The sequence below is a fragment of the Amblyomma maculatum genome, chromosome 3, assembly GCF_055883805.1.
Source record: "Amblyomma maculatum isolate TAMU_Amacu chromosome 3, ASM5588380v1, whole genome shotgun sequence".
Lineage (NCBI taxonomy): Eukaryota > Metazoa > Arthropoda > Arachnida > Ixodida > Ixodidae > Amblyomma > Amblyomma maculatum.
Window position 1 is genome coordinate 51,383,682 of NC_139346.1, and position 27,737 is coordinate 51,411,418.

At 43.4% G+C, this 27,737-nt stretch overlaps 2 protein-coding genes across 3 annotated transcripts in view; both read right to left on the reverse strand.

Moving 5' to 3' along the window:
• The window catches only part of LOC146194744 (prostamide/prostaglandin F synthase-like), a 68,468-nt gene that overhangs the window by 10,899 nt on the left and 29,832 nt on the right, over positions 1-27,737 (reverse strand). The window contains exons 1-3 of one of the 2 annotated variants that reach the window (XM_084597524.1): positions 11,060-11,382; positions 9,394-9,598; positions 4,461-4,512 (exon numbers count right to left, since the gene is read on the reverse strand). In XM_084597524.1, the coding sequence (XP_084453650.1) occupies positions 4,461-4,512; positions 9,394-9,598; positions 11,060-11,206 (404 nt within the window). In that variant the 5' untranslated portion in view covers positions 11,207-11,382. Of the gene's footprint in view, positions 1-4,460; positions 4,513-9,393; positions 9,599-11,059; positions 11,383-27,737 lie in introns of those variants that run through there. The other variant, XM_084597525.1, reaches the window with a different exon arrangement.
• Positions 26,162-26,899, reverse strand: LOC146194745 (alpha-crystallin A chain-like). The gene has a single exon (XM_084596106.1). The coding sequence runs from the start codon at positions 26,768-26,770 to the stop codon at positions 26,180-26,182; it is 591 nt and encodes a 196-aa protein (XP_084452232.1). The 5' UTR covers positions 26,771-26,899; the 3' UTR covers positions 26,162-26,179.

The following is a 27,737-nucleotide window of genomic DNA, read 5'->3' on the forward strand; positions in this document are numbered from 1 at the left end:
GTGTTTACTAAACATAATATGCTTACAGCAATTAAATTATATGATCACAAATTGTCGCTCTATATGCATAAACGTAACCTTCCAAATGATACACACCGTCCCTTGCATGCTTACAACTTACGTACGGAACTAAAACCAGTGCCACATATACGAACAAATTATGGCCGGTCCACTTTTGACTACTGCATACCATCACTTTATAATAAACTTAAAGTCCATATTGACTTTACTGCCCCCTTAAGGTATGTCACCACCTTTGAATTGTAAAAATGACATTTTTTCTTTTTTAGATTTAGAGAGTCCCCAAACATTCAAGAATGTTTTGCAGCAAGAATCATGTTCGTATCTTATTTAGTTCAAAAGTTATAGCTAACTTTCCAACATATGATGAACAGTTCCGAAACCGAAACTGATGTGGTTTGGTAACAGAAACTGATAACTCAACGATAATCTACGGCACATATTGAAACTTTTCTGTTATGTTTTAGTCTCATATGTAAAAGATTTTTAAAGGCCATTTGTAAGGCTTGCTTTTTTTTTAATATTTCTTTAAATTTCCGCAAGGGGGGTGCATGATGCTACTGACGTCTCTACAAGGATTAAAAAACTTTAATCGTGTTTTTCACAAAACTTGATTTCTTGCACTTTCTTGTTGTGCAAACACTTGTAACTTTGAACTGAAGGAACATTTTTCAATGAAACTTTGCACGCTCGTTTCTCTATTACTATCCTGTGCAATGAACTAGGATGAATGAAATCGAATGGTAAGTTTTGATGTAATCATGTTTTATGCCAAGGAATGCAAACAAAAATGACACATTTGTTTGTTTTCTTTGGAATTTTTTGTATAACACGATTCCCAATTATCGGATGGCAAAGACCCTAGTCAGTTGCATAGCCTGGTTATTTGGCTAACTCTGTGCCTAAAAGTTTAGAATTTCTGCACTCCATTGGCTAGTTATGAATGTTTGCGTAACAGCCATGTTTGGACCATTTTTTGCCAATAACAAATTCTAGCATCATTTTTTAAACTCTTTTTTGCTTTCGAATATCATATAAAACGATGCTTTATAAGGTCAGTGTGAAATAAAAATTTAAAGGTCAAATTTTTAAAAAATTTTTCAAAAAGGTGGTGACATACCTTAACACATTTAGACACCAATTAACAAATTTTATGATGAGGCAATGAATATTACTGCGATGTTCATATTCATTTCTGAAATCTGATGTGTGTATAATTCTTTTGCTTTTGATCTCATGTGCATATCCATTTTTGATTGTGCTGTGAAATCCACTGTGAGATGCTGCCTGTAGGCCCCCAGTGCCCAGTCAAGTGACAGCTTTTTTCCTGGGGGACCCCCAACTTGTAGTTGGAAATAAAGTGGACTTTGAAATCAAACTTCTTATTCATCACTTGCGATTCCCAACTCAACATACCCTTCACTGAATGCAACAACTTCCAATCAAAGAGGTATACAAAACTTGCCTGCATCGCAGATTAAGACTTCAATATAGCACATACCCAACTTCCCTGTTCTAATACTTTGTCACTCAGTTGTTTTCGGATAATGCAACATGTACTGGAATGTAAAAGCTCGTTAATTCGAACTTCACGGGACCGGGAAAAAAGTTCGAATTATCCGATGTTCGAATTATCGAATGGCCTCGAAAAAACTGACCGAAACCGTTTGTACTACGGTAAATGTACCGTATTTAGTCGCGTAACGAACTCGCTCGCATAATGAACCCATCCAGCCCCGATTTATGCCTACGAATCTGAAGGAAAAAAAATAATAATAAAGGCGCCAGTCGTTAGCGCGTCCCTCTGTTTCGCGCCTTCACGGTCCACACCACATTTCTTGGCAGTGCGCCAAGATGCTGCGCGATAACGGCGTGTTTATCTTTTGACTTTAGCTCAGGCAGGGGGGAGGAAAGCGAAATTGGCAAAGTGCCAGCGCTTATCCGGTTGTGCAAGCCTCCTTTTCAGTACGTTCGCTTTATCATGCTATGAGCAACTTGGGCGGGCGGCGCCGTCTACTGCCACTCCAATCATCGGAGCGAAGGGTGCTAAAAGCCGGCGTCATGATCGCGGCTGATTCGCGTGCTTCCGTTGACAGCTGATGGGTGGAAGGATGGATGGCTATTGCAAAAAAAAAAAAAAAAAAAAAAAAAAAAAAAAAAAAAAAGTTTAACCCATAGTGCCCGTCCGAGATCATAGCCTTTTATGGGCATTGACTGGGACCGCGCCGGCAGTACTTATCCCTATTTCCAAATTAACAGGGTTGGAATTAACGAGTATTTAGTTGCGAGCTACGGAGGTTGCGCAGAAGAGAGAGCAGGCAGCCGCCGCCGCGCGGCCATGCACTGACCTTGCTGCGGCCGCGTCCCCTCCCTTCAACGCCGCCGGCCGCCACGCCGGTCATGGCGCCATTTAAGTTTTACCCACTTTTCCATGGTTTTACCTGGTTCCTTATTCTGTCCCCGTTTTGGACGTGCGCAGCCTTTAATTATGCCTATCGATCACGGAGGTGTTTCTTTACTTTTTTTCTTTTTTTTTCCGCGTGATGTGCGCCAAGCCGCCCAGACGCGGCGGCGCGTAGTTCGAGTTATCCGTAGCGGAACCGACTCGCGTTCGAATTAACGGGCTTTTTTATACACAGATCTCTATGGAGCTTGGCCGGACCAAGTAGTGTAGTTCGAATTATCAGAAAATTCGAATTATCGAGGTTTGAATTAACGAGCTTTCACTGTATTTGCAAGAAACATCAAAGTGCTTTCAATTCTTCAATGGTTTTCACGTCTATATTTAAAATTTCTGAGTAGATTCTACATGGTGCAATTTTTCTGTACACTTTTCTCTGTTGCGCCAGATTCACACGTGTCATGTGCAGATTGCCCTAGCTTTCGTAGCAAGGTAGGCTGCCATTAGGACAAGACATTATAAAGCAACACAATGTTACTCATGAAGGGTGCTTCAATGGTTGCTGCTTCCAGGAGCGCTGCATGACACCTTCTGGTTTGTGGCTTCACTCAGCTCATTTCTGAGGTGCGCCACCCGTGAGTTAGGCAATGGTAACAAGTTTTCACCATTGGCAATGTAGCACCTAGGCTACCATGACTTTTCTACAAGTAGTTCAGACTGACAGTCAATATCATGAGAGCCCATCATCACAGCTTTTTCACGCTAGACTATGCAAAGCAGTGCGCAGTTCACTGACCAGAAAATACTGTGCAGGGGACCAAAATAACACATAGCTAATAAAATTAACACTAAATGCCATTGCAGGGCACATTCTGAAGAGACTCCGGCAACGAATCAAAGGTGGGATAAATTGCCGCTTTCCAATGACAGAGCTGCAATACTTTTTTTTTTTATCAGCTTTCACAGAAACACAGCTTTTGTGGGCTGAGAAAGGTGAACACGCAAAGCACACTTGACACCGCCATCATCAGCTAATCTTGCAAGTTATAGACTGCGGTGCAACAATCTTCTTCTTAACCAAGGCATTCATTTCACAATGGTGAATGTGGGGCTCAATTTCGGTGCCCCAGTGAGACATTTAGTCAAGTGGAGGTGCATAACTTTATGATATGCAACTTTCTTGACAATACACACTACTCAACACCGGACAACCATCAACACACCCGGACCCAACCACGGAACCAATTTTTACAATGCGAAAAAATTGCAACAGGTTGTCCTTGGGGTTCCTTTGCTTTTTAAATACTGAATGCTTCATTTAAGGCAAGGGCGGTTGCTAGAGGAATATGTGTTTTTCTTAATAAAACTGCCAAAAGTGGTTTGGTATGCTTGAAATCACAGGAGGATGGACTATCTTTGATAATTACTATCAGCCCAAATTTGTCAACAAAAATGAGCCACTGCTGTTCTCAGGCTGATACCCCGCACATTACTTGGCTGTACCTGTTTCAAGGACTGTCGGCTTTGGAAAGGTATCAACACACAACCACACAGTGGTGGCCAACAGGTAGGAAATAATAGGTAAAGCAGGAGCGCTCCAAAAGAGACCCATCCTGTACCAAGAATTTGACACCAATAATCGCAAAATGCAGCAGCAGAGAATTCTTTTTCGTGATCCCCCCTCAACTACTATAAGCACAGAAATGTGATGGTAGGCGTGGAAAGTGTAAGTGAGACCACACCTAGCAAACATGCCTGCAACCTTTCGAGAGTACAAGTTTGCCACTGTGACCTGACTATGTGCTGACTGGCTCACAAATAATGTGCGGCAAAGCAGTACATAACGGAAAAACTGCGTTCCTTCAGCAGTCTGTTTGCAGGCTGTAGTCTGCGCAGTTATTAGTAATTCAAAGGAGGACCTCCCTTGTTTCCCCACATAACTGGGCTCCCCTGCAACTTTCTTTTGACGTCCATGACAGCAAACATGCTACAATAGTTCCACCAACAGAGCTAAGACAGAGGTAGGAAGAGAGCCTACCTCTTGTATCCAAGTGCCTTGTAGGCATTCCTCTCTTCATCAACAAAAAGCTCTGAAACAGAGAGCAGAGCAATTTCAAACAACGTAGTATATATGTCACCGTAATATGCAATAGATAACATACTCCCACCGCAAACACAGGTAGCAACAAGGTACAATTCCCCAGCACCGTTAAACCCCGCTTGGGGCTCAGACTATCAGCAGAGTGATGCATTTATGCCCACTCAATGAGACACTTGTCATAACTCTCACAGTTTATAAAGCCAGTACTGTGGTACATTCCAGACATCAAATTGACAAAAAACGCAACACTTAAATGGGCAGTATACCACTCTAGAAACATTAAATCGGAACTATGTTATGTTGGATATTATGCTATTATGTGTCAGGGCCAGGTCTCATGAATTCAGTTTGTAGATAGGCACTACAACATTTTTAAGGTATTAATTAATATAGGGGTTCATTTAAGAAACTAAAACCGCAAGACGTTTTCCCTATCACATTCTCTCCTAGGAGCAGGCGGGATAGAAAAGTATGTGTCCTTTGTAAAACTGCGTCAACTCTTTAGTTTATCGAGCTTAGAGCCCGAAAGTAAAATGTGCCGTATTGCTAGTTCATCTCCCCACCCTTCACATATCAGCTTGTCCTCTTTCATAAGAATGATGCCCTGCATTACAGCTGTGTTCCCGGTATGAAGGCAACATAGCATTTTTGAGGACTGCATGGTTTCCGTTCCTCTATAGCCAGCTTGACAAAGTGTAGCTTGCAGTTTATTTCACTGTTCTACAGAGCCTGCCATTTTACTCTAAACATTTGCTGACAAATTTCACACAATCCTTATGTGGTAAATTTACTTTCTGTATTTTAGAAGGCGGCTGGGGCACATGCATCACGTTTCTCCAAGCCAAAGATTTCAAAATGGTTTGCTACCTAGTAGAAGTTAATTGCATGCCTCTGTGTTTCCGCAGCTATGGCTTTTATTTGTGGAGCCTCCATTTAAGGGTTAGACTGCATTACTGGAGTGAAATCCTATGATTACACAGAGAAAATAGCTGTAGATTGTGCTTTTTCAACATTCCTCTTCAATATTTTTCCTACTGCCACTGAAATTGTACAACATTCTACCACAAAAACTCATGTGCATGGAGATAACCTAACCATTTTCTTCCATTTATCTTATATAACAGCATTTCTCACATCAAGTGCTGTTTTGGAACTACTCTCCATATAGAATGCTGTATAACCTCTATTTGTCAATTAGTGAGAAGAGAGTGCACTATGTGTTCAGATGGTATTTGCTTTTTATGAAGATTTGTTAATGTAATGTCACACACATAGAGGAAGAGGTACCAAAATGGCAGTAAGTTGAGTGTCTGTAAAACATGTGAAAATGAATTAAGTATCTTTAACTCCTGGACTTCCTGTTCAAAGAGAAGATGAGTGGTTTGACATTGACGCGAGTAGATAATGGGCTTTCAAATTATTTTAGCTACGAAATTTATTTTTTACTTTACAATACTACAGAGTGTAGTGCTTAAAATACAAACCTGAAGTACACTGTTCTCCTGAATGAAGTACCCTGAGAGAGTTGAGCCCAGGTAGTCACAAAATGAATTGTTAGACAAGAAACCTTAAAGGCAGTTAAGCATCCAAGCATACAATGCTATATCGTGAGGACAGTAAGATTTTTACATATCAAAAATACTCCCAAACAGGGTTGTGTTGTTGGTGCATGAGTGTTTCTTGGACTATATTTTTGAGCTAGACAAGATGGTCAAGTGTTTACCATGTTTCTTTTAATGACTTAATTGGTGGGAGAGTAAACAATAGCCTTATAATTCAGAACATTTGCAAAATGCTTGGTGAGACAACTTAGAAGTGCCATCAGCCTCTATTACTACATTAGAATATGATACCTTAAAATAAAACACAGCAGTAGGTAATTATGGACTACAATATGTGGCGCGTCCACAGAACAAAACCTAGATTTTATATTTGATTAAATGAAACTAGCCAGAGACATCTAAATTCTCGAGCTTAAGTTTGATCTCGAGGTAAGCTATTTATTCACGTAAAAAGAGGATCTTTGACAGCAGGCTACTTTCTATTACGGAGAAATTGTGTGTGGTGGTTACAGTACACTTACAGTACATGGGAGGTTGGCGGCTAGGCCTGAGGAATACAGTGCCATTACAGCCTTTTCCAGGCCTCGGATATTGTTTCTGAGGCTCACACTTTATTAAGGAATTTTAGAAGTGCCGCTACAGCATTGTCAGAGATGAAAAAGTATGCCGTTCATCAGGGTTGGGTGCGATCTGTTTACTGGCGGGCAGTACTATGTGCGTTGCTTGAAGGGTAATGAAATTGCTCTAAATCGCAAGAGTGCTACCAACTTTTGGGAAGTTTGTTTCTCAATAGCGTTTTTGTGCTTCAAAAACAAGTCAGTATAGCAAAAGAAGCTAGAAACTTCAAAGAAGTCTTCCCCTAAAGAAGTATTCCCCTAGCATGTCTGTCTGCCTGCCCTTCAATACTTAATTGTACAACAGGAGATGTCAGAAAAGGAACCACGAAGGGAGAGCAGCTGAAATTAAGTTTGCAAACTTGCTCCCTCATTTTCCTTGATGCAACTGAACTCTTTATGGGTGACACCAGGAAGCCTTCTCAGCATCCCAACAGATGTATAGCGCTCTGGCTATCACTTTTTTAAACATTACAAGGCTCTCCTGAGTTAGATACCTATAAAATATTCCCCATGCTTTGTTTTACTTCTTTTTTTGGTTGTCTACATTGTTGTGAACACAAAATGCTCCAATTCTGTCACATCACTCCCAAGGACTGAGGAATGGCTAGGTATGAAGCTGTGATTACTAGAGGTTGTGAAATTTTTAGTATAAAACAGCGCAAAGACACGGTACGAAGAAGAAGGAAAAGAGACACACACACACACCTTCTTCGTCCCATGTCTTTGGGTTGTTTTATACGAAAATGCATAACCAACTCGCCCAAACTGCCGTTCTGCTACAGGTTGTGAGCATTTTATCATGTTCACTGGAATTGATAGTATCTCAGAATTCTTCTTCCAAACTGCCTTTTCCTCGAAAATGTGGCCAGTCAGCTAAGTGCAGATTCCAACAGTGCTATATGTTTTTAGGATGACACCCGGTGAATATAATAAGCTTATTAGTACAGGTAAGCGATTGCTTCCATAGGTATTATCTAAGACGTTTCATTTAAAATTGGTAAAAATGGAGGGCAAACTAAAAGGCAAATCCAAACAACTTTTTTTTCTTGAGCTTAGAAAACAGTAGTTTCACCGGTGTTTGGTAAACAAAGTTTACAACTTGTAATAAAGTTCTTGACTTTTTGACTACTAGTGTCACTTTTTTCACTTCCCCAAAAGTAGAAGCAGGCATTAAAACCTCGCAACTACTAATAGGGTTCTCGTAGCTGGTCTACAAGCTTTCTTATTCATGGATGACAATTATGAATTAGTTTGAGATGTGCCCCTATAGTATAAACACAGCAGAAAGTAATTGTTTCAAAAATGGCTGCTACCACATCTAACTTAGACTTAAGTTTGCATTCACAACCTGCAACACCACTTTGTACCAATGGCAACTCTATCCAAGAGACTGCTTGCCTGTTCTCGGTCATTATGGAGAAGACTTTGCATTTCTTTTTAAGCCTATTTATGCACTTGGGACCCTGGTTTATCTCTCGTAAAAATGTGTTGTGGCACATAGGCAACTAAGGCCATCATGCGCCAAACTCAGCGTCAAGCAGTTCTTGTCAAAAATAACTCCGAGTTTGTTTATTAGCTTTACTTCTTTTAAAAAATAAAAAATGGTGTTCTTTATGACACCTCTGTTGCGCAAGTCTCCCACAATTTCGGCCTACTTTGCAGACCCTCTTTTACTAAATTTGTAGAGTGTACAGAACTAGGGGTTTATGTTCGGCCCCGTGAATTGGAGCATTTCTCTATTAGTTTTTGCTTCAAGGAGACCTACCATCTCTCCGACATCAACAACACAGGACTATAATATCTTGATTTGTTGCATTCACTGTATAAGTGGATTTGTTATAAACCTCATCACACGGGGTGAGGCCTTGGGCCCTGTTAACCTTGGGGTATTCCGGTAGTCTGCTTTCTGAGTGAGGCAGTGGTGCCAGCTGCTTCTACCGGGGACCTGCCCCAGGCTCACTGCATTTGACCTGCACAGGTGCTGAAGGCTACTGTAGTGCCATGTTCAGATGCACCATATTGGAGCAAGCTGGGTTTACTGCCAATAAGAGTCGCTTTCGTGCATCACTGAAAGTCATGTTTATCGCGACTATTTGTTCTTTTTCTTTTTTTTTGCAACTCAGCAAGACCCCGAGAAAGTAGCATGGCACCCTCACAGTTTAGACGGACGTATGGTTCGACTTCACGGCTCTCAGCAGATGTTCATGGGAAGTACACTTGGCACACATGCATAGACTGCCACTTAGCTGAAACTACATGCATACATTTCCTGTTGTACCCTGACATCGCGTAAATAGTCGTACTGACATGTCTATGCTTTTACTGCCTCTTCATTTGCTAACCACATAAACATGCACTGCTTAATTATATTTTCATTTCATGTCCTTTCAACTCCATCTAATAATGTCTAAATATCGTTGCCAACATCTCATAACAACATATATCAGTTGTTTAGCTTGTTCTGCCCTCTCTGTTGGATTCTGCTTTGTAAAGGTTGCTGGACTCCTTTCAAGTAAAAGATACTTCCCTTCCGTATCTGGGCCCAGGCCCATACCTACATTATCCTAAGGTAAAATGTGAGTTGTCTGTTTTTGCACAAACATGTAGTGCCTAGTACTTGCAGTTGTAATTAAATCCCAGTCCATAATCCTTCTGACCCTTCCACACACATTAAGCAGAGCAAGTGCATACCGCCTTTGAAGTACTCTCCCTTGCGGAAATCATCGAGGCCAATGTTCTCGTGGCCGATGCCGACGACACGCACGCCCGCGGCATCCAGCTGCGGCTTGATGCGGCTCAGCCGGACTGCATCCAGGCGGCAGAAGGGGCATGCCCAGCGACGGAAGAACATGAGCACACATGTCTGGTCACGCCAGAGTGACTCCACCGTCACGCTCTGCGCCAATGGTGTCACAGCATCAGGAAGTCCAGGAAAAAATTAACGATTGCTCGCATAGGGGCACATATAACATGCTCATAACATGCCTTCACTGTTCACTTTACAAACCACAATTTGCTACCAACAGGAATGCTGTAGGTGACTTTGAAAACTAGGGAGTAATAATATTTTAGGTATGAAAACATGGTGTACTTTAGAGTGAGCATTTACAATACATACACTTATCAGACCCCTTGTACGTTATAATGCACATTTCTATATATTTTGCAGAATTTTTACATAATGCATCAGTTTTGTGGCTGCTTAAGTGCTACTGGAAGGCAGAGGGTGTGCACTGTGCTTGCACACAGTCAGTTTTTCATGAATTTTGATATAACGGGTGTGCTTTGAACAGCTAGCTCGTTTGGCTGAACAAAATTTCTTCTTACCATGGCTCAGTGGCATCCAGCTTCTAGTGCACTTTACAATGAGCATTTGTAATTTTGGTTCATATACTAATCTGGCATGCAAGTGTTTAAATAAAAAGAGAGCTCATACGACTACCACGTTGGACCCACGGTTGTAAAATTTTTGTGTGCATTTGTGGGAGCCGTCCTGGATAACTTTATTTCATTTAACTCTTAATTCGAACCACTGCTTAGGAAAGACTGCATTCTTTCACTGCTTCATATTACACATAAAATCACCTATAATGGCAGGCTACACCAGCTGTGAATGTGCATAAGTGATGCGGTACATTCAAATTTTTCGCTGCACAAAATATGTTGCACTATATATACCTTCTTAGTACTTTGCAAGGCGCAAATCATTACAGCAGGTCACGGCCGCGTTTGGCGGTCTTACTTCTTGCCACTTGTTTTGCAATAGCGCAGAAATAAATGTAGAACATATGACGACGTTGACTTCGTCGCGACTTACGCACTCAAATATGTCAACAGAATGTGCTGCTCACACCAATGTTAAGTTCTCTGTAAACTATAGGTTCCTGTCAAGCAAGCTAGAAAGCACTTTATATATATTGCGGCTTCATTATATGTCTTTATAACATCGATGTTTCCAATATTTGCGGGGCGGCTCGCTTGGAAAGCCAGCATCTCCAACAGATTACTTGTTGGAGTATTTCTGGCGCGTGCTTTTGGTCTCTCGTACAGATCTCTTCACGGGGTACGACATGCACACATATAAATGCAGCCGAAAGCACGCGATTACTTCATTCTGGGGTCAATAATTACACACCTAAACGTGAAATCTAGCACGTCCACCAACTGCGCAGCTTCCAAAGCCAGTACAGTCTTTATTTTCCGCGCATCAAACGAGCGCTAGCACATGATCGTGCGCCGAACGAGAACAACAAGCGGACAGCGCACTTTGCACGAGCGTCGATACGTCCACGCTCTAATCAGCCGCTACACGCAAAAAAAAGACCGAACTGTTTACAGCAGTGTTAACGATCGATACCTTGCCGGTGCTGACTTCCTTAATGGTGTACTTGCCGATGAGCTGAGCGGCGTTCATCTCTTCTTCGTCAGGCACCTTCGGCACGTCCGCAAACAAGATCAGGCCGCGATAGATGAACGGGAAGGACAACCTCAACGCGAAGGCCATTCACTCTCTCCCTCGCGTTTACTACTACCGCGTCCAGCGGAGCTGCTGCGACTCAGCAGGAAAAGTCGTTCACACGCTGGTGCCCAAATAAATGAATAAAACGCTGGCACCTGCCGCGAATGTAAACGAGGAAGCCGGCGAGATACCGGCGAGGCATGTTCACGTGCGATGCTCTTCTTTCTTCAGTTTAGGTTTCGGTCTTTCGGTTTCCAAACGCTTCTTTGTTCCTTTTTTTTGTTTTTTTTTTTATAAGCACATTTTGCAAAAGCTTGTAAGCGCATGACAAAAAAAAAAAAAAAACTATGCGTCGCATTAACCAACGTTACTGCATTAACCACCTCCAGAAGGTGTTGCCACCACCGGCTGAGCAGAGCGGGAATTTGAATTTCATACCTTCGGGAGCTGTCAAACTCTTCGCACTTCGGTTTTCTGTTAGCACCAGACAAAGTGAGCACGATCTTGTAGAGACTCTTGATAGTGCGTTAAATAGTTATTTCCTCCTCCTCCTAGAAGCTTTCTGAGGATCGTCGGTGAACCTGCAATGCATTTTGGTGCCCCGCAAGTCTTTTATGACAGGCGGCACTTTTTGCTCTACAGCAACAGTGTGGAAGGTTTGGTCTGGTTCAGTTTATAGGGTTTAACGTCTCAATGCAGCTGAGGCTATGTGTGATGCCGTATTAGAGGGTCCGGAAATTTCGACCACCTTGGGTTCCGCGCACTGACATCACACAGTACATGGGCGCATTGTTTTTCGCCTCCATCGAAAAGTGGCCACTGCGCCTGGGATTGAACGCATTTCTATGGGAACAGCAGTCGACAGCCCTAACCACTAAGCCACCGCTGCGGGGCCCAGCGCGGGACGCTCAAGAGAAACTCCTACTTCGTCTCACAAGAAGTTTGCAGCACTGTGAAAGGCAGAGGCGCCGCGGTCCAATCAGGATCACGCGCACTACAATAGGCAATTGTGCACGCAGACATGTGGTCCAGAGACTTTTGTCTGCAATATTACATTGCGCAGGCATAGTGTCCAGAGTGTCTAGAAGTGCTACAAATTTGTTCCATCCAAGTTTGGATTGTCGAGAGCCGAAATGAGTCAAATATTTTGCATTGCACCATAGATAAATAATTTGAATGCTACTAAATCTGTTTCTTTTCAACAGAACAACTCACTCACAGTGCATGTTTTGCAGTTTCTCAAGGCCTTTTCAAATGAAGAAAAATAATAATACAAAGGCTCTTTCTTTTTAACCTATGCTTCGGTCTCAATCACTTTTTGTTTGCAAAGTTTGCAGAGCATAAATAAATGACATTCAATGTTTCAACATCTAAACTTCTTTAATTTGGAAGTAAAGATGTCATACACATAGTTATTAGTTAACAATACCTACTAAGGTATATTAAAGTGACATCTACTCAGATATTTGAAAACAATGTTGCTGACATCTATTAAGGCATTCTAATTATCGAGTGTTCATGTATGCATATCGAAATGAAATATGTGATAGCGCAGAGAATTACAACTTGGAGAATAGCAATTATACTGGGCATGCGGCCAAATGCATTTTAACAGAAACTGCTAAATAAATTTGGCTAAATTTACTGTGAGCCTGACTGTACGTCTATTTAGAGCACTGATGGGGCTGGTACAGGTGGGTCACCGCCGCTTGCGGCGGGGGCTAGCCTGGCACCGAATTTTTATCTGTTCTAGGCCGTCATTGCACACGCCGCCGCTGGTGGTGGACGACGGCTGTTGTTGCGGCGCGCGTCTTTCTTTCCTTCTTCCTTTTCTTTCTTATCTATATTATCTTCTATCTGCACGAGGTAGCAGAGGTGGCTCAGCTACGGAGCCAGTAGCAGGCCCGTGCATTTTCTTTTCTTTCTTCCTACAGCCACAACAACAACAACAACAATACTTTACCATGCTATAGCATTCATTGGCAGAACTACATTGTTACCTGTGAACGAACTTCTCATGGAAACAAAATGATACCACTTCTATATGCTATGTTGTTTAGCAAATGAAATGCTCACTCAAGAACAAGCTCTGTTTAACGAAATTTTCCTCTTAGTTATCTGACTTGTAAAAGGCTTATCAACAGTACTGTATGCTGGACAGAAATTTAACGAATTTATTGTATTTAGTAATGTGGGCAGAGTATAGCTTAATGACTGCATGTTATAAGATGCACGAGGTGTAGGAATAAGCCATTTTTCCTTGTGTCTCGTAAGTGGGGGTTGCATGTTTTCTTGTAGCTGAGCTAAAGAAATTATGAAATTGTGTTTTTCTTTCACAAAGTATTTATAGCTAAGCAATAATTTACAGTTATATAGGCAAAAGACGGGGAGGATATTATATTGTTACGAAGATGAAGATAGGCAGTGGCACGAGAGGAGCCCTCGCGCTAGGCTAACTATTAAATCATCCTTCACCCTATCACCATGTTGTGCTGTCCTCTTCGCTTGTCACCACGTAACATTTTTGGTTGGAGGTGCAGCGTACATTATCCCCATCCTCGCCTTGGAGCATCAACACCATCTGTAAGCCAGACCATCGACCGAGGGCCCAGGGACATCGCCGAGCAGCTTCGCCCCAGCCCTTCCAGCACTTCCAGCCCAGACCCGACCAACTACCACCGCCCAGCCCCCAGCCCGGACCTGAAGACAAGGAGAACAGACAGACCAACCAGAACCGAGACGAAGGATTTGAAAGACCCGAAGGAACCGATGGATACGAACACGCAACCCCCACCCAAGCCGCCCGACGTGACCTGGAGCCATCGGTCCCATGGACTCTGGTGACGGATGGTTGAACAGCTCCAGGGGAGGCGGATCACCCACGCATCAGACATCATGTGGTGGCAAGCAAGTCATTCACTCCTGTCTTTCCTTGAACATCCTCACCGTCACGTCACCATCAACTTCAAGCGAACCGATCGGGACGATCGCTCTGTGGCACCGGGAAGTGTTACGAAGAAGAAGATAGGCAGTGGCACGAGAGGAGCCCTCACGCTAGGCCAACCATTAAGTCATCCTTCACCCTATCGCGATGTTGTGCTGTCCACTTCGCTTGTCAATATTTCTCATATAGAGCCACAGAGGGATACCGAAAGGGCACATTTGCAATATGGTGGACAGCTTTTTTCCGAAGTAAGTGTAGTTTTTTTGTCAATTAATCCATCGTGCCTGTCATGATCCAGACAGTATTACAATATTGAAGAAGAGATAGCACTGGGGAATTGTAAACGGAAAAATTTCTCTAAGTCTCGCAATAACGCCAATCGCTCTAGACACTTTCGACTGCAGGTACTCTACATGCTTGCTACATGTTAAATGCTCAGAAAAATGCACACCTAGAATTTTCACTGAATCCACTGTTTCTATGCAATGTGTCCCTAACCACAGATTCAATGCCATAAGCTGTTTTCCTTTCGGTAAATATAAAACAGCTTGTGTTTTATTCAGGTTTAACTTTAAGCAATTTGCCTTCACCCATTGGTGTAAAGCAGTAAGTGCTTTATTTGATCGTCTTTCTATCTCTGTCTTTCCTGGTACAAAAAGGGTCGTATCATTTGGGTACGAGACAAATTTTGCACAGTCGGTGCAGTGAATAATGTCATTGATGTACATTTTATATAACAGCTCGGTCCCAGAATGCTGCGTTGTGGAACGCCTGTAGAGATAGTGAATAAAGATGATTTATTTCCATTTACGTCAATGTACTGCCTTCTATTTTAGAGATATGTTTTAAGAAGTCTATGAGCAATGCCGCTTACTTCGTATGCATGCAATTCAGAAAGAAGAATTGAATAATTTACAAGATCAAATGCTTTTGAAAAATCAATACAGATTCCTGCCCTTAAAATTGACCAGGTGAACCACTCTTAAATATGAAACAAATTTAACACCTGTAATGAGACATAAAGATTGGTCCTTTACTTGGTGACAGTAATACTAAAAAAAAACACGGCCCTCAGTCCCCGGCGGCTGCGGCGCAACTGACCACGGTGGCGATCAGACCTGTGACGCAGCTGGGGGTGTTAAGAATCTTTTGCTTTGGACAGGCTGCCAATGGAAACTGACCCTGGCAATGTTTAACGCCAGAACCCTATCTAATGAAGCTAGTTTAGCAGTACTGTTAGAAGGATTAGTGGGTAAGAAACGAGCTTAGGAGGCCAATAAGGCATAATAATGCACTGAATGGCAGGTATGCATTGCGCTATCAAGGTTTACCGGGGAGATGAGAACTAGGAGTAGGTTTCCTTGTCAATAAGTATATAGCTGGTAATATAGATGAATTCCATCGCATTAATGACAGGGTGGCAGGCGTCGTGATTAATAAGCGGTGCAAAGTGAAGGTTGTACAAGCCTATGCGCTTATATGTACCCATGATGACGAGGCAGTCGAAAGCTTCTACGAACTATGAAGATGTGGAATATGCAAGGACGAAAGCACAAATGCGGTATACTGTACTGATAGGCAACTTCAAAGCCAAGGTAGGGAAGAAGCAGGCTGAAGACATGGAGGAAGGAAACAACTTAGGAGAGGCCCTTGCTATTACCAATGCATTGGAGAAAGTGTGGGGGAAGTGACGTCAAAATTTAGGGTTAGCCAAGTCGGGCCATTAGCAGCGGCAACGCTGTTGCTATGAAAACTCTGGCCACTAGCAACAGTAGTGCTAAGGGCCCTAGGTACGTGAGCGTCGCGGAGAAAGAAAGGAGGAGGAGGAGAGACGTTGCAGCGTCCGGTCGGGGCACGACCGCGCCGGCTTCAAAAAAATGACGTCAGGGCCTCTCCGAAGTTCTTTCCTTCCTCCATGGCTGGAGACCAGGCAGTGGGTGACTATGGCATTGGCTCTCATCAGGGGGCAGTTGAGTTTACAGAGCGCAATAACTTACGAATCATGAAAACCTTCCTCAGCACACGGAAGAATCGGAAGTGGACATGGAAAAGCCCTAATGGAGAGACTAAAAATGAAATTAACTTTATACTGTGCTCTAACACTGGCGTTGCGCAGGACATACAAATAATTGGAAAGGTGAGACGCAATGACCACAGGTTGGTAAGGTCCCGAATTAGTCTAGATTTAACAGGGAACAAAATCAGATTAGTAAGGGAGAAGTCTATCAGTGAATTAGCAGTGAGGGGGAGGGCAGGAAAATTCAGAATCTCGCTACACAATAGATAGTCAGCTTTAAATGAGGATGATGATTTTAGAGTGGAAGTAGTGAACAATACCAGTAGAGATATCATTACTGTGTGTGTGACAGAAGCAGGCGGCGGGATATTTAGGGAGGATATCGGTAAATTATCTAAGCAGATGAAAGATTTGATTACAAAATGCCAAAGTAAGAAAGCCGCCAACCCAACAGATAGGATAGAACTGGCAGAGATATCGAAGGTAATCAATAGATGCAAAGTGACACTGGCATAAGTGGCATAAGGATGACACTGAGAAAATCATGCATGCTCTAAGGAACAGTGAAAGCCTTAAAGTGGTGAAGAGGAAATTAGGCACAGGCAAAAATCAGATATATGCGGTAAGGGACAAGGCAGACAATATCATCAGTAGAATGGACAAGATAGTCAAAGTAGATCGAGGAGTTCTATACTGACCTGTACAGCAGCCAAAGTAGTCACGACAATAATGACGTTAGCAGTAGAGAACAACAGTCAGACATTCCGCTAATAATGAAGGATGAGGTTAAGAAAGCTTTAGGAGCTATGGAAAGGAAGAAAGCAGCTGTGAAGGGTCAGGTAACTACAGATTTGCTGTAGGACATGGGCGATATCATGCTAGAAAAACTGGCCGCCCTGTATATGCATCCTTGCATGCTGATATCAATGGTATCAACCAAAATCTATCAATGGTACCAAAATCATGGTAGTGTGCTAACATTATCTTAATTCATAAGAAAGGGGACAAAGGACTGGAACAGAGCAATCAGCTTACTATGTATCTGCTACGTACAAGGAATTTACTAAGGTAATCCTTAACAGAATCAGGGCAATCAATGAACCAAAGGATCGAGCAGGTTTTTAGAAAGGGTTCTCTGCTATCTATCATATATATATTTTCAACCAAGTGACAGAAAAATGCTTGGAATATAACCATTTTTTGTACATAGTATTCATTGATTACGAAAAAGCATTTCATTCAGTAGAAACCTTGGCAGTCATTGTAAAATCAGGGTGTAGACGAGCCGTACGTGAAAGTTCTAGAGGATATCTATAGTAGCTGCATAGCAATCGCAGTTCTGCATGAGGAAAGTAGCAAAATTCCCATAAAGAAAGTCAGGCAAGGAGACACATTCTCACCAGTACTACGCATAGCTTGCTCCGAGTAAATATTCAGGGACTTGGAATGGGAGCTGTTAGAGATAATGGTAGATGAAGAATACCTCAGTAATCTGCGATTTGCTGATGACATTGCCTTGCTAAGTAACTCAGGGGATGAATTGCAAAGAATGATTGATGACCTAGACAGGAGTAGCAGAAAGGTAGGCTTGAAAATCAATATGCAGCAGACTAAGGTAATGTTCAACAACCACGAGAAGGAACAGCAGTTTATATAGGTAGTGAAGCACTGGAAGTGGTAGGCAAGTATATCTACTTCAGATAGGTAGTAAATGCATATCTGGACCATGAAAGGGAAATAACTATGAGTATTAGATTAGGATGGAGTGTGTTTGGCAAGTACTCGCAGGTTATGACTGGCAGGCTATTGGTACTGCTTAAGAGGAGAGAGAAAGAGAGAAATAACATTTATTTGCAAGCGTCAAAAGTTGGCGAGCATCGGAGGCGCAGCTTTGCCCCAGCCATGTCCTCCCCCTCAGCCGTTGACCTGGATCTCATGGATCTGAGCAGCGGCCAGGGCGAGACGGATGACTTCACGTTGCCCTTTTTTGTCCTGCTTGAGAAGTAGTGCCTCTCAGGACTCATCGGTTCTGTCAGGTTCTCCAAATCTAGGACACTTCCATAAAAGCATGCAACAGTTGCATCTTACCAGTACTCACCTATGGGCTGAAATGTAGGAGTTTCTAAAAACGAAAATGGTTCTACTTAAGTTGACGACAACCCACAGCAGTGGCGCCGCGAGGGGTGTGTGGTCAGCACTGGGTGCAGCCCTCAGGGGGGTGCAGCTGAGCAGTGAAAGGAAGGAAAGGGTGGGGGGCGAAATGGATTATTGTGTAAAGACGCGAAAAGGCGTGCATTCGTGCCGCTGAGACACTGACTGGTAAGTGTGATCTTCTCATAGAATGAATTATTCTGTTGTAAGGAGTGCTTAAAAACATATGCCTTAGTTTATGCCAGAGACTTCAAGCCATTTTAAAGTTGGGACGGGCCTGTGTACGTGCATTGTACCCTGGAAAACTAGCATTACCACAATACCTACCAGAAACCCCTGCATCGCTTCTTTTTGTGTATGTGCAGTTCACTTCCTTTCTCAAGCGAGGACTGCTGGCAGTATCTCTCCGGCAGCCTTTTATCTTGTTCATTTATCTCCTCTGCCTTTCTCGCTCCTCAGCCCAGTCACATATCCGCCTCACACTTTCAAAACACCAAAAAGCACAGAATGGCTGTTGCTCTGTGCAATGGCAAGTCTGATCACTAGGCGCTGACTAGAAAGAAAAAAAATAATGAGAAGGAGGGACCTTTAGCAAGGCCGCGCTTTAAAAGAGGCAATTGAGAGTGAATGTACCCAAGGGTGCTCACGTACTGCTTATGCAATTCCCATCTCTTTTTCTCTGAAAAAAGGCGAAGTCATTGTTAAAATGAGAAACGTAACTGAAAGCGTTAAAAAATGAGCCTGGAGATGACCACTGTTTCCCAGCTTCAAAAGGCTGCTTCACGCTTAATATTTTCTATTGGTATGGCATCAATGCACGTTGGTAACTTTACAGTCTGGATGCGGAAAGCAAAAGAAGAAAGTTAAATGTAGAGCATGCAAAATAAATGGCTTTCACCTATGCAGGTGGCATGTGAAAGGCTCTGCTTGGGACCTAACTACAATGCATGGCATTGAAAGTTTTGAGGAATGGATTTGGTTACAGAGTGAGCTGAAAGAGTGTTTCTTTCTGAACTCCCTTTATGCGACCTCGCTTACAACCACTGCCTTTTTGGTACTGACCAATGCTGCCGAACAACCCAAGACCATTAGCTGCAGCATGACGAAGACTTCCGGTTGCAACATTTCAGAGGCGCCTTCACTTTTGGAACATATGCAGTGGCACCTGGCAGTAAGGTCCGTGTGTGCAAGAGTCGGATCTTACAGGGCCCCGAACAACACTCAGAGGAGGAGCAGGTCGGTTCTTTTTCAAACTGTGACTGAGCGCACACTTGAGGATGTATTACAGGCTTTGTAGAGAGAGAGCACCTGCGGACGACAATATGTGCAGTGCAAGCATGAATAAAAGTGATTTTTAAGTGTTCAAACATTTTGTATATCAGTCAGTTCTTGAATGTACTTTTACTTTACATTCTTTGCGTGAATGAACCGTGGTATTCAATTGTTATATATTACATAAAGAAAACTGGCCTTAAGTGTTCAAACTTTTTGTATATCGGTTGGTTCTTGATTGTTTAATGAATGTATTTGAGGGAAACGTATAAGCACGTTAAATTTCATATGTGTGGCAGACATAATTCTTTGCTCCTTATGACTTTCGCAAGTATCATGCTTTCTGGCATGTCCATTGAAGGTTTTGACTGATGGCTTCTCTGTTTCATGACTTTAGTTATTTGCTGTGTGTTCCACTTGTCTTTGGGTTATAGATTTACCTCTCTAGTTCTCACTTGTCATTCCTATGCGCATTCCTATGTCATTCTGGTGCGCATGATGATGTGCATAGCCTGACATTGTTTGTGTTCGCCATTCCTCTACGCTGAGTCATTATTACCAGCATAAGTGCAGTTGCTTATTGCACGTTAGAAACTTATTTCTTATGCTTAATTCGTGTAACCAGTGAAAGAAGCACTATAACCGAAGGAGGACACAGGAAGGCGCTTCTATACTGGTTCTCACGTTTTATCTGCTGATTCTTTTTGATAGTCTCTAAATATGTATGCGAAACAGCATTGCTACTCCGTTATAGTCATTGCACCGTTTATCACTTCACGTCCTTGTTGTTATGTTTGTGCATATGTGGCTATGGTGATTGCACACGCTTAATGTTTACACATTTTGTAGTTCATGTGCCCCTTTGTTCTTATGATCTCACACTGGGCAAGCACCTGTCTTAAGCCGCTTGCTGAGTGAATTTCCTCTTAACTTACACGTGCTAGTGTTTCTGCCTTTTTCGGAAAGATATGCTTCTGATGTGATGTTTTGCTGAATTATCAGTCGTAGGGCACAATCGCTACTTCTAAGTATAAAAAAGAAAAAAAAATTAGGAGGTCTCTTACTGTCGTATTCACAAAGGAAACTTATGCCAAAAGTGCTACTTTGAAAAGTGTGCCACAAGTATAAGATTAAGGAAAAGATTAGGTGCATTTCGAAAACCTAATGTCTCTTAAGGGGAGAATGGCAAAAGCCTACCCTTCCTCTCTTATCATTGCCTCTCATTGTTCATACTTATCAGCGCTCATTGCAGTGCTACATATATACAATGAGTTTACATGAAAGGAAAGGTGCAGTATCTGCTACACTTTCTCCGGGAAGTGTGTTTGGCTGGTACACCATCGCTCCTGTTGCGTGGCGTTCCTTGGCAAGCATTCAAATGTGGCATTGAAAATAGCAGGAATGCTAGACAAGAACTAATCTCGTGGAATCTCGTGGAATATTTCACTCGCACTGCGTGGTTGGGTGCAGAGCGAACTTGACTTCAAAGCAAACCATGAGGACAGAGGAAGTAGAAAGTAAGTTGCGATTCGGTGCTGAGAACGCAGAAGGAGGGGGGGGGGGGGGGTAGGGAGGGGTTGCCGCGCCGCACCGGGTGACCCTAGTGACACCACTTATGCAGACAGCTATGGAAAGTAAAATGGTAGGTGTAACGTTAAAGAGATAGGAAGCGTGCAGAATGGGTCAGAGAAATAACTCAAGTTATTGACATTTTACTGACATTCTAAGTTATTGACATTCTAGTGGAAATCAAGAAGAAGAAATGGGCTTGGGCAGGACATGTGGTGCGAAGAGGGGATAACCAATGGTCGCTTAGGGTAACAAATTGGATTCCAAGGGAAGGAAAGCATAGCAGGGGGCAACAGAAAGTAAGGCAGAAGATGTTAAGAAGTTCGCAGGGGTCAAGTGGGTGCAGCTAGCACAGGACCAGAGTAATTGGAGGAATATGGAAGAGGCCTTTGCCTTGCAGTGGGCGTAGTCCGGCTGATGATGATGTAATATTCAACAAAAGTAGCGATGCCCCAAGCAGTGACATTGCTTAATCACGCTTAATAACGTTTCTTGTTGCTTTTAGTTCCCCAGGTTGTTGTGTATGAACACTATCAATGAATTTTTCTGGAACTCAGTTCAGTAGCTCACGCACAGTATAACAGGGTTTAATAAGTTCACTAGCAGTTATGGTCAAGTTTCCTGCATTTAACAGCTAACAAATTTTATGATATATAGTGCTTTATTTTTAAACTAGTCAATATTTACTTTCTGCAGTACAAAGTGGTTCTATGGTGGTATGAACTCTCAATCAAGTGTGCTTGCCTCAGCAAGGTTCTATGCTTCCTGCCCTGATGGCTGAATTCTGACATCTTAAGTCAGAAACACACTCCTTTTTGCACTACGTCAATGGAAACTAAGCAAAAGTTCCCAAATATGTTACGATTTAATAAGGACTAATAGAGTACCTCATGACACCCTGTTTTTCGTTACTCTGTGTGGTACAGCATTATAGTCCAAAAATATATATCATCAAGATGGCACTTCGTGGTCACTAACAAAGAAACCCGTGATTAGAATTCCATATTATTCAAACAAATTTCTCATCCTCCTTGGGTGTGCATTATCATATATCTACCCTGCTGTTCAGAGAGATGATACCCCTATGATGTAATATTAACTGTTCTGATGCACTGTGGTCAGACTGAGACAAGCATCATTAGATTTTCTTTATAAGAAAAATATGCTGCTCAAGTCTTTGGAAACATCTCCAAGGTCACTAGCAAAGGAGATCTTAATGAATACCTCACAAAGTTCTGGCTTGCTATCTGACTGTCATGAGTTGTAACTAGGCTGCTTAACAAGGCCCTTGTCTTACAAGGTGTAGCATACATTACTTGGTTCATCTGTTAGACTCATTTGTGAAAACAACGTTGTGCTGTGAAAACTGTATAGCAACCATGCTCCAATCACAGGTCTTGGAATCCACGAGGAAGAAAATATTGCAAAAGCATAATATATGCTCATGAAAAGCCTTGAGTACAAAATTATGTATAGTTTTTGCAGCGCATAGCCAGACAAGGACAAAGACGGAGGAACAGATCCGTCTTTGTCCTTGTCTGGCTATGCGCTGCAAAAACTATGAAAACCCAACTAGCCCGACAGCTTGTCCTCTTCAAACTTATATGTCAAGTCCTTCCCCACCTCGACATACTTTTTCTTCACATATATTTTTCTTAGCATGTGAGTGAAAAAAGACCAGTTAGAATAACTGATATCCAGTCCAATCAGCCTGACTGGTTCCAGTTGTGCTTTCACCACTTCTAACACATCTTTTTTGACTGGAATTTATTTCAGGTTGATCTCAATAATATCAGTGACCAAGGGGGCTGTGCAATTGGATACTTTTGTGCGCAAATTTGTCATATGAATTGCTGTATGTGCATCAGACTATATTATGAATGTGGGTGCCTTAATTGCTTAATGAAGATAGTATTCTTGTAAACGCACTGAATGACAAAATACCAAACATGCTTTTTTTTAGCAAACATTTTAGTCATCTGCAACAGATCTGTTATCCAGCAAGATGACTTCAATCACATAAGTATGATAAAATTGGAAACCTGACTGAAGTCATTTCAGGAAGTCAGCAGTGCTGAATATTCATTCTGTACTTGCCAGAGTAGCACAGTGGGCTTCATGTAAAATGCACCATATTACTCCTGACAACATATCATTCTTCCAAAAGCAGGAATTAAATTTTGATGCAGAGGTGTTCTTGCATGGTGGGCTAATTGAAATGTAATCGTGACTGAAACCACGAACTAGCCATCAGTTTGAAATGAGCCACTCAAGGGAAAAAAAAAAAAAAGAGTCATGAAGCTGCCCCAAAAGGCACTTCAGCAGATGTCTTGCTTAGCTTTAATATATGTATCCTACGTATGAAACAATGCCACATATGCATCTATAGGTGAACGCAGTTATGTTCTTCTCGGGCCATCTCGTCTGCTTCAGAATGTTCAAAACGCACTCATGAGTTCTATGGCACCGAAAGCAGGAAACAACATTGGTAAAGATATGCAAAGGACTCGAAAGCTCTCCTAGAGGAGGTGACTCCAAATTGTTTATGTGCGTCCTTTCTTTGAAGTGAAGGAAAGAAGCCAACAGTTGGCGAGGCCAAGGAAAGCAACACACAAGACAAGTTTTCTCGATTTCGGTCCAAACTGCTGGTTGGCAACTGATGGCACAGAGCAGTTGAGAAAACACATGAGAGGATGCAGTACTTGCAATGCAGTGATTGTCTGTTGTCATTCTGGCTATTGAGGCAGTCTAGTGTAGGAGCTGAGTGTATTAAAACAACAAAGTGATCTTATCACAACTTTTAAATGGCCTCGCTGCTCTGTTATTAATTCACTACAACATTCAAGGCAAGCCGGCTGCAAGGTATATATATATATATATATATAGGTGAGAGAAGGAATTCAATTATTTAGGATGGAGGCGAAATGGAGTGGCATTCGTCTGCTGTTTGATGTCAGTGCACGTTAAAGAACCCCAGGTGGTCGAAATTTCCGGAGTACTCCACTACAGCGTCTCTCATAGCCTAAGTGGCTTTGGGACGTTAAACCCCAAAAACCAACCAAACCAATCAATTATTTAGCAGCCCAAGACAAGTATACCACATGACCTATAGAGTAAATATCAAAATTGTGCACAAATTTGGTGTCTAAACTTGTTTCAATATAAAATTATCCACGTCTTCCAGTAAAAATTTATATGTAAATTAAGTGGGTTTCTTCAACCCCAAAGTGGCACCACTGCAGGTACGTACAATGCAAATGACTGAGCCCGCTCACGGCATCATGAAACAATAGCGCAGACAGACAATGCCAAACAGTTGTCGCCTCCAAGTAGGCAGCAGCCATTACCATTCACGTCCTGGAGATTGAAACTACATATGTATATCATAATTTCTCGCATACCTGTATATTTACTATTTAAGTTGCTGCTGCATGCTTGCAGATGAGGCAGCACCTTCAGGCACTTAACTGTAATACACTACAGAGCAGTAAATTTGAAACTGTTTATTTAGAACACAGTAAAGAACGATGACATGTAAGCTTGAATATATGTTGTATTGGTGACCGAGAAGAGATGATCTTAAGCCGCGTTCAGACTACGTGCGCAACGCACGTATCGTTCGTAAGGATCGTAAGCGTAAGCGCAAAAAACGTAACGTGTCTGTTCAGACTGCTGTCGCATTGAGCGTAAAATGCGCAACGTACGCAGCCAGCGTGGGCGTAAATGTCGGAGGACCCGCGACTTTTACGACTAGCACAGATACGTCTGTTACGCGCGACCAATGCGCACAGCCGTTTCGGTTTTCCCTTTGCGGTCACGGGGCTTCCGGTCCTCCCAGATTTCGCGCGCACACCACTAGTAGGCGACATCATCCAACTCTGCTGCAGTGTCTCGGCTCGCCGGTGTTACAAGGTGTTGTGTCGGTGATTGTGTCTGTCCGCAGCTTGATCATGTGCAGTGCGGAATCTTCGCTGTGGAATTATCAGCCTCTCATAAAAAAAGTTCGGCAGGGGCCGGCTCTCTACTACGAGTAGCTGAAATCGCACAGAGAGAAGTGCAAAACGATGCCTGGCTGCAAATTGCCAGTGCGCTGAGTCAAAGTAGTAAGTGGTTTATCAATCCGTTTTTTTTTTTTTTTTTTTTTTTTCATGCGCGAACAAGCTCTCAACAAGCAAATGTTTCCTCTAGTTTAGAAAAGTGAGGTTATGGAGGCGGGGGATGCTCGCTTCATCCCCGTGCATTCTCGCAGCCTATCGGCTCCGTTGACAAGTGCGGAAACAGTTGGCCTGCAGCGAAAGGCCGATGCGGGGTGACGTTGCGGTCGGGCCGCAGAACGGAGCTGGTGCGGACTCGTCGAAGTTTGAAAGAAGCTCACCGTAAAAGACAAAAAGAAAACAGCATTTTCTGAGGGGGGACGAGGTTCCGCGGACGTTTCCGTGTTTGCCGCGCGCCCCGGCTCAATGTTTGGAGTCAGTAGTAGGGCCTTTGAGTGACCGCCCCGGCCCGTCTCCAAGATCTCTCCAGGGCACTGGTAAAATCGCAAGCAGGGATGCAGGCGGACCGTACGCCTGGTTTGATGCGAGAGAGTGCGATCACGGGACACCGAGTAGGAGTGCGTGGTACGTCGACAATGAGAACGGGCGCGTGAAGAAATGTGCGAAGGAGTGATCGGTGCGTCAGCACGGTGAGCGGACGTTTGAAAACTGTGTGCGAACGTGCGTGTGTGAAACGAAGTGTATTTATAATCGAGTTGTTAATTGTTAATATACCCATTGTTCTTTTTCGTATTTTATTTGTGTGTCCAGTCTTTTCTTTCACATCTCATTTTGAGCTTGAAGAGCCCAGACCTCCGCTATCAGCCGCTTGCTAACCGGCGCCATGTTGAGAGCGCTGATTGGCCAGTCGTAAAGAACGCATCTTACCGAACGGCCCAGTGTGAACATGCGCGGTCGCAAGCTACGTAAACGGTAGTTCCAGCCACTATGCGCACTGCGATAAATACGATACTTACGACGGATGCGCACGTAGTCTGAACGCGGCTTTATGATGCACATCAGCATACAACTTAGGACTCGGGCGTTAGTTCTCTAGCGGCAGCCTGGTCATCCTTCGTCGATTCCTTTTCGTCCGTGACTTTCTCGGACGGCGTCGACTGCACTGCGATGGGGATGACCCGGGGCTTCTTGCTCGGGGGCTCCGGCTTGGGTGCCTCGATGGCCAGTACTCCGGAAGACGAGAGGGCGCAGGTGAGCGCCCCAGCGTCCACGCCTTCGGGCAGAGTGAAACGCCGGATGAACTCACGCTTCACGTAGCTGCAGCCGTCCTCGCTTTCCTCTTCGTGCTTGGCGCTCACGACGACGCTGTTGTCCACCGCCTTGACGCTGATCTCCTCCGGTCGGTAGCCGTGGACGTTGTACGTCACGACGAACTTGGACTCCGAGTCAGCCCGGGTCTCGTCCTCAGCATCCGACGACGAGTTGCGGCGCTTCCGTTGTGTCGTCAAACGGGCGCAGTGATTCGCTTTGGAAACTTGCTCTAGCGCTGCGCGGGAGGGCCAACGCCGTCCAAAGAGATCGTCGCCGAGACGCTCGAGGGCTTCGAAAGGTGCGAAGAACTCGCCGGTGCGGAAGATTGGAGCTATCACGAAGGAAGACATCCTTGAAAGATCACGCTCTTTTGCAGTGGTCACTTAAACAGCGAGTATATACGAACTCGATGCGTCTGATCCTGTCGGTGAACAGACGACAGCGGCCTTTTATATACGCGAGACGTCGTCTGCTAGAAAGAACAGGATTTTTCGAGAACAAAGGGCGGGCTCTCGCGCGAGGTGCGCTCCGATTGGCCAGCTTGTGCGTGAGGTCACGCACGAAGCCTCAGCGTCACGGCTAAGCGTACCATGAAGCTTTTGGTTTTGTTTTCACTTGCTCCGTCCCGTTTTCTGGTATTTTCGAGTGCATACACGAAACGACCGTGTTGAACGCGGATACGAGGGTATAGATTCGCGTTATGAAATCAAAATTAAGCAACTCGTTTGTTATTTTAACGTGCTTAAGAAATCAAATAATTTTTGAAGTTCACAATTCTTAAACGAAGTCATTCTTAAATCGATCGCTCTGATGGTCATTCGCATATATGCTTGTTTATTTTGCGTGCGGATTTGAAAATCACGGTGATGTTAGAAACTGAATACTTGTTTATTCACCAACGGATAGCTGTGGATAATGTAAAACATTTAGAGCTGCTAAAGAAATAGCATTTTTTACATTTAGGGAGCGGCGCTTTCTCAGAGGGGAGACTTGCGCAGGCTAGCTGCTTTTATAAGAATCGCCTCGCGCGGAAATAATTGTTAAAAATCGACACAAACAGCGCGGCGAAAAGCAAACAAAAAACAAAATAAGGACGCGATGTGCTATCTTGAAAAACTTGGCGGACGACGGCGAGTGCTGCCGCAAAATAGAAGGCGCCTATTCCAGCTCCTGCTTCACAACCTACATTGAGCCAGCGTCTTCGTCATGAGCCCCGGGCTCATACGTACCATGCGGTCCTCCAATCAAACTCAACATCGCTGATGTGCGCCTTCGGCAAATGCGAAATACCGTTCGTTCCAGCACAAAAAGCTCTGC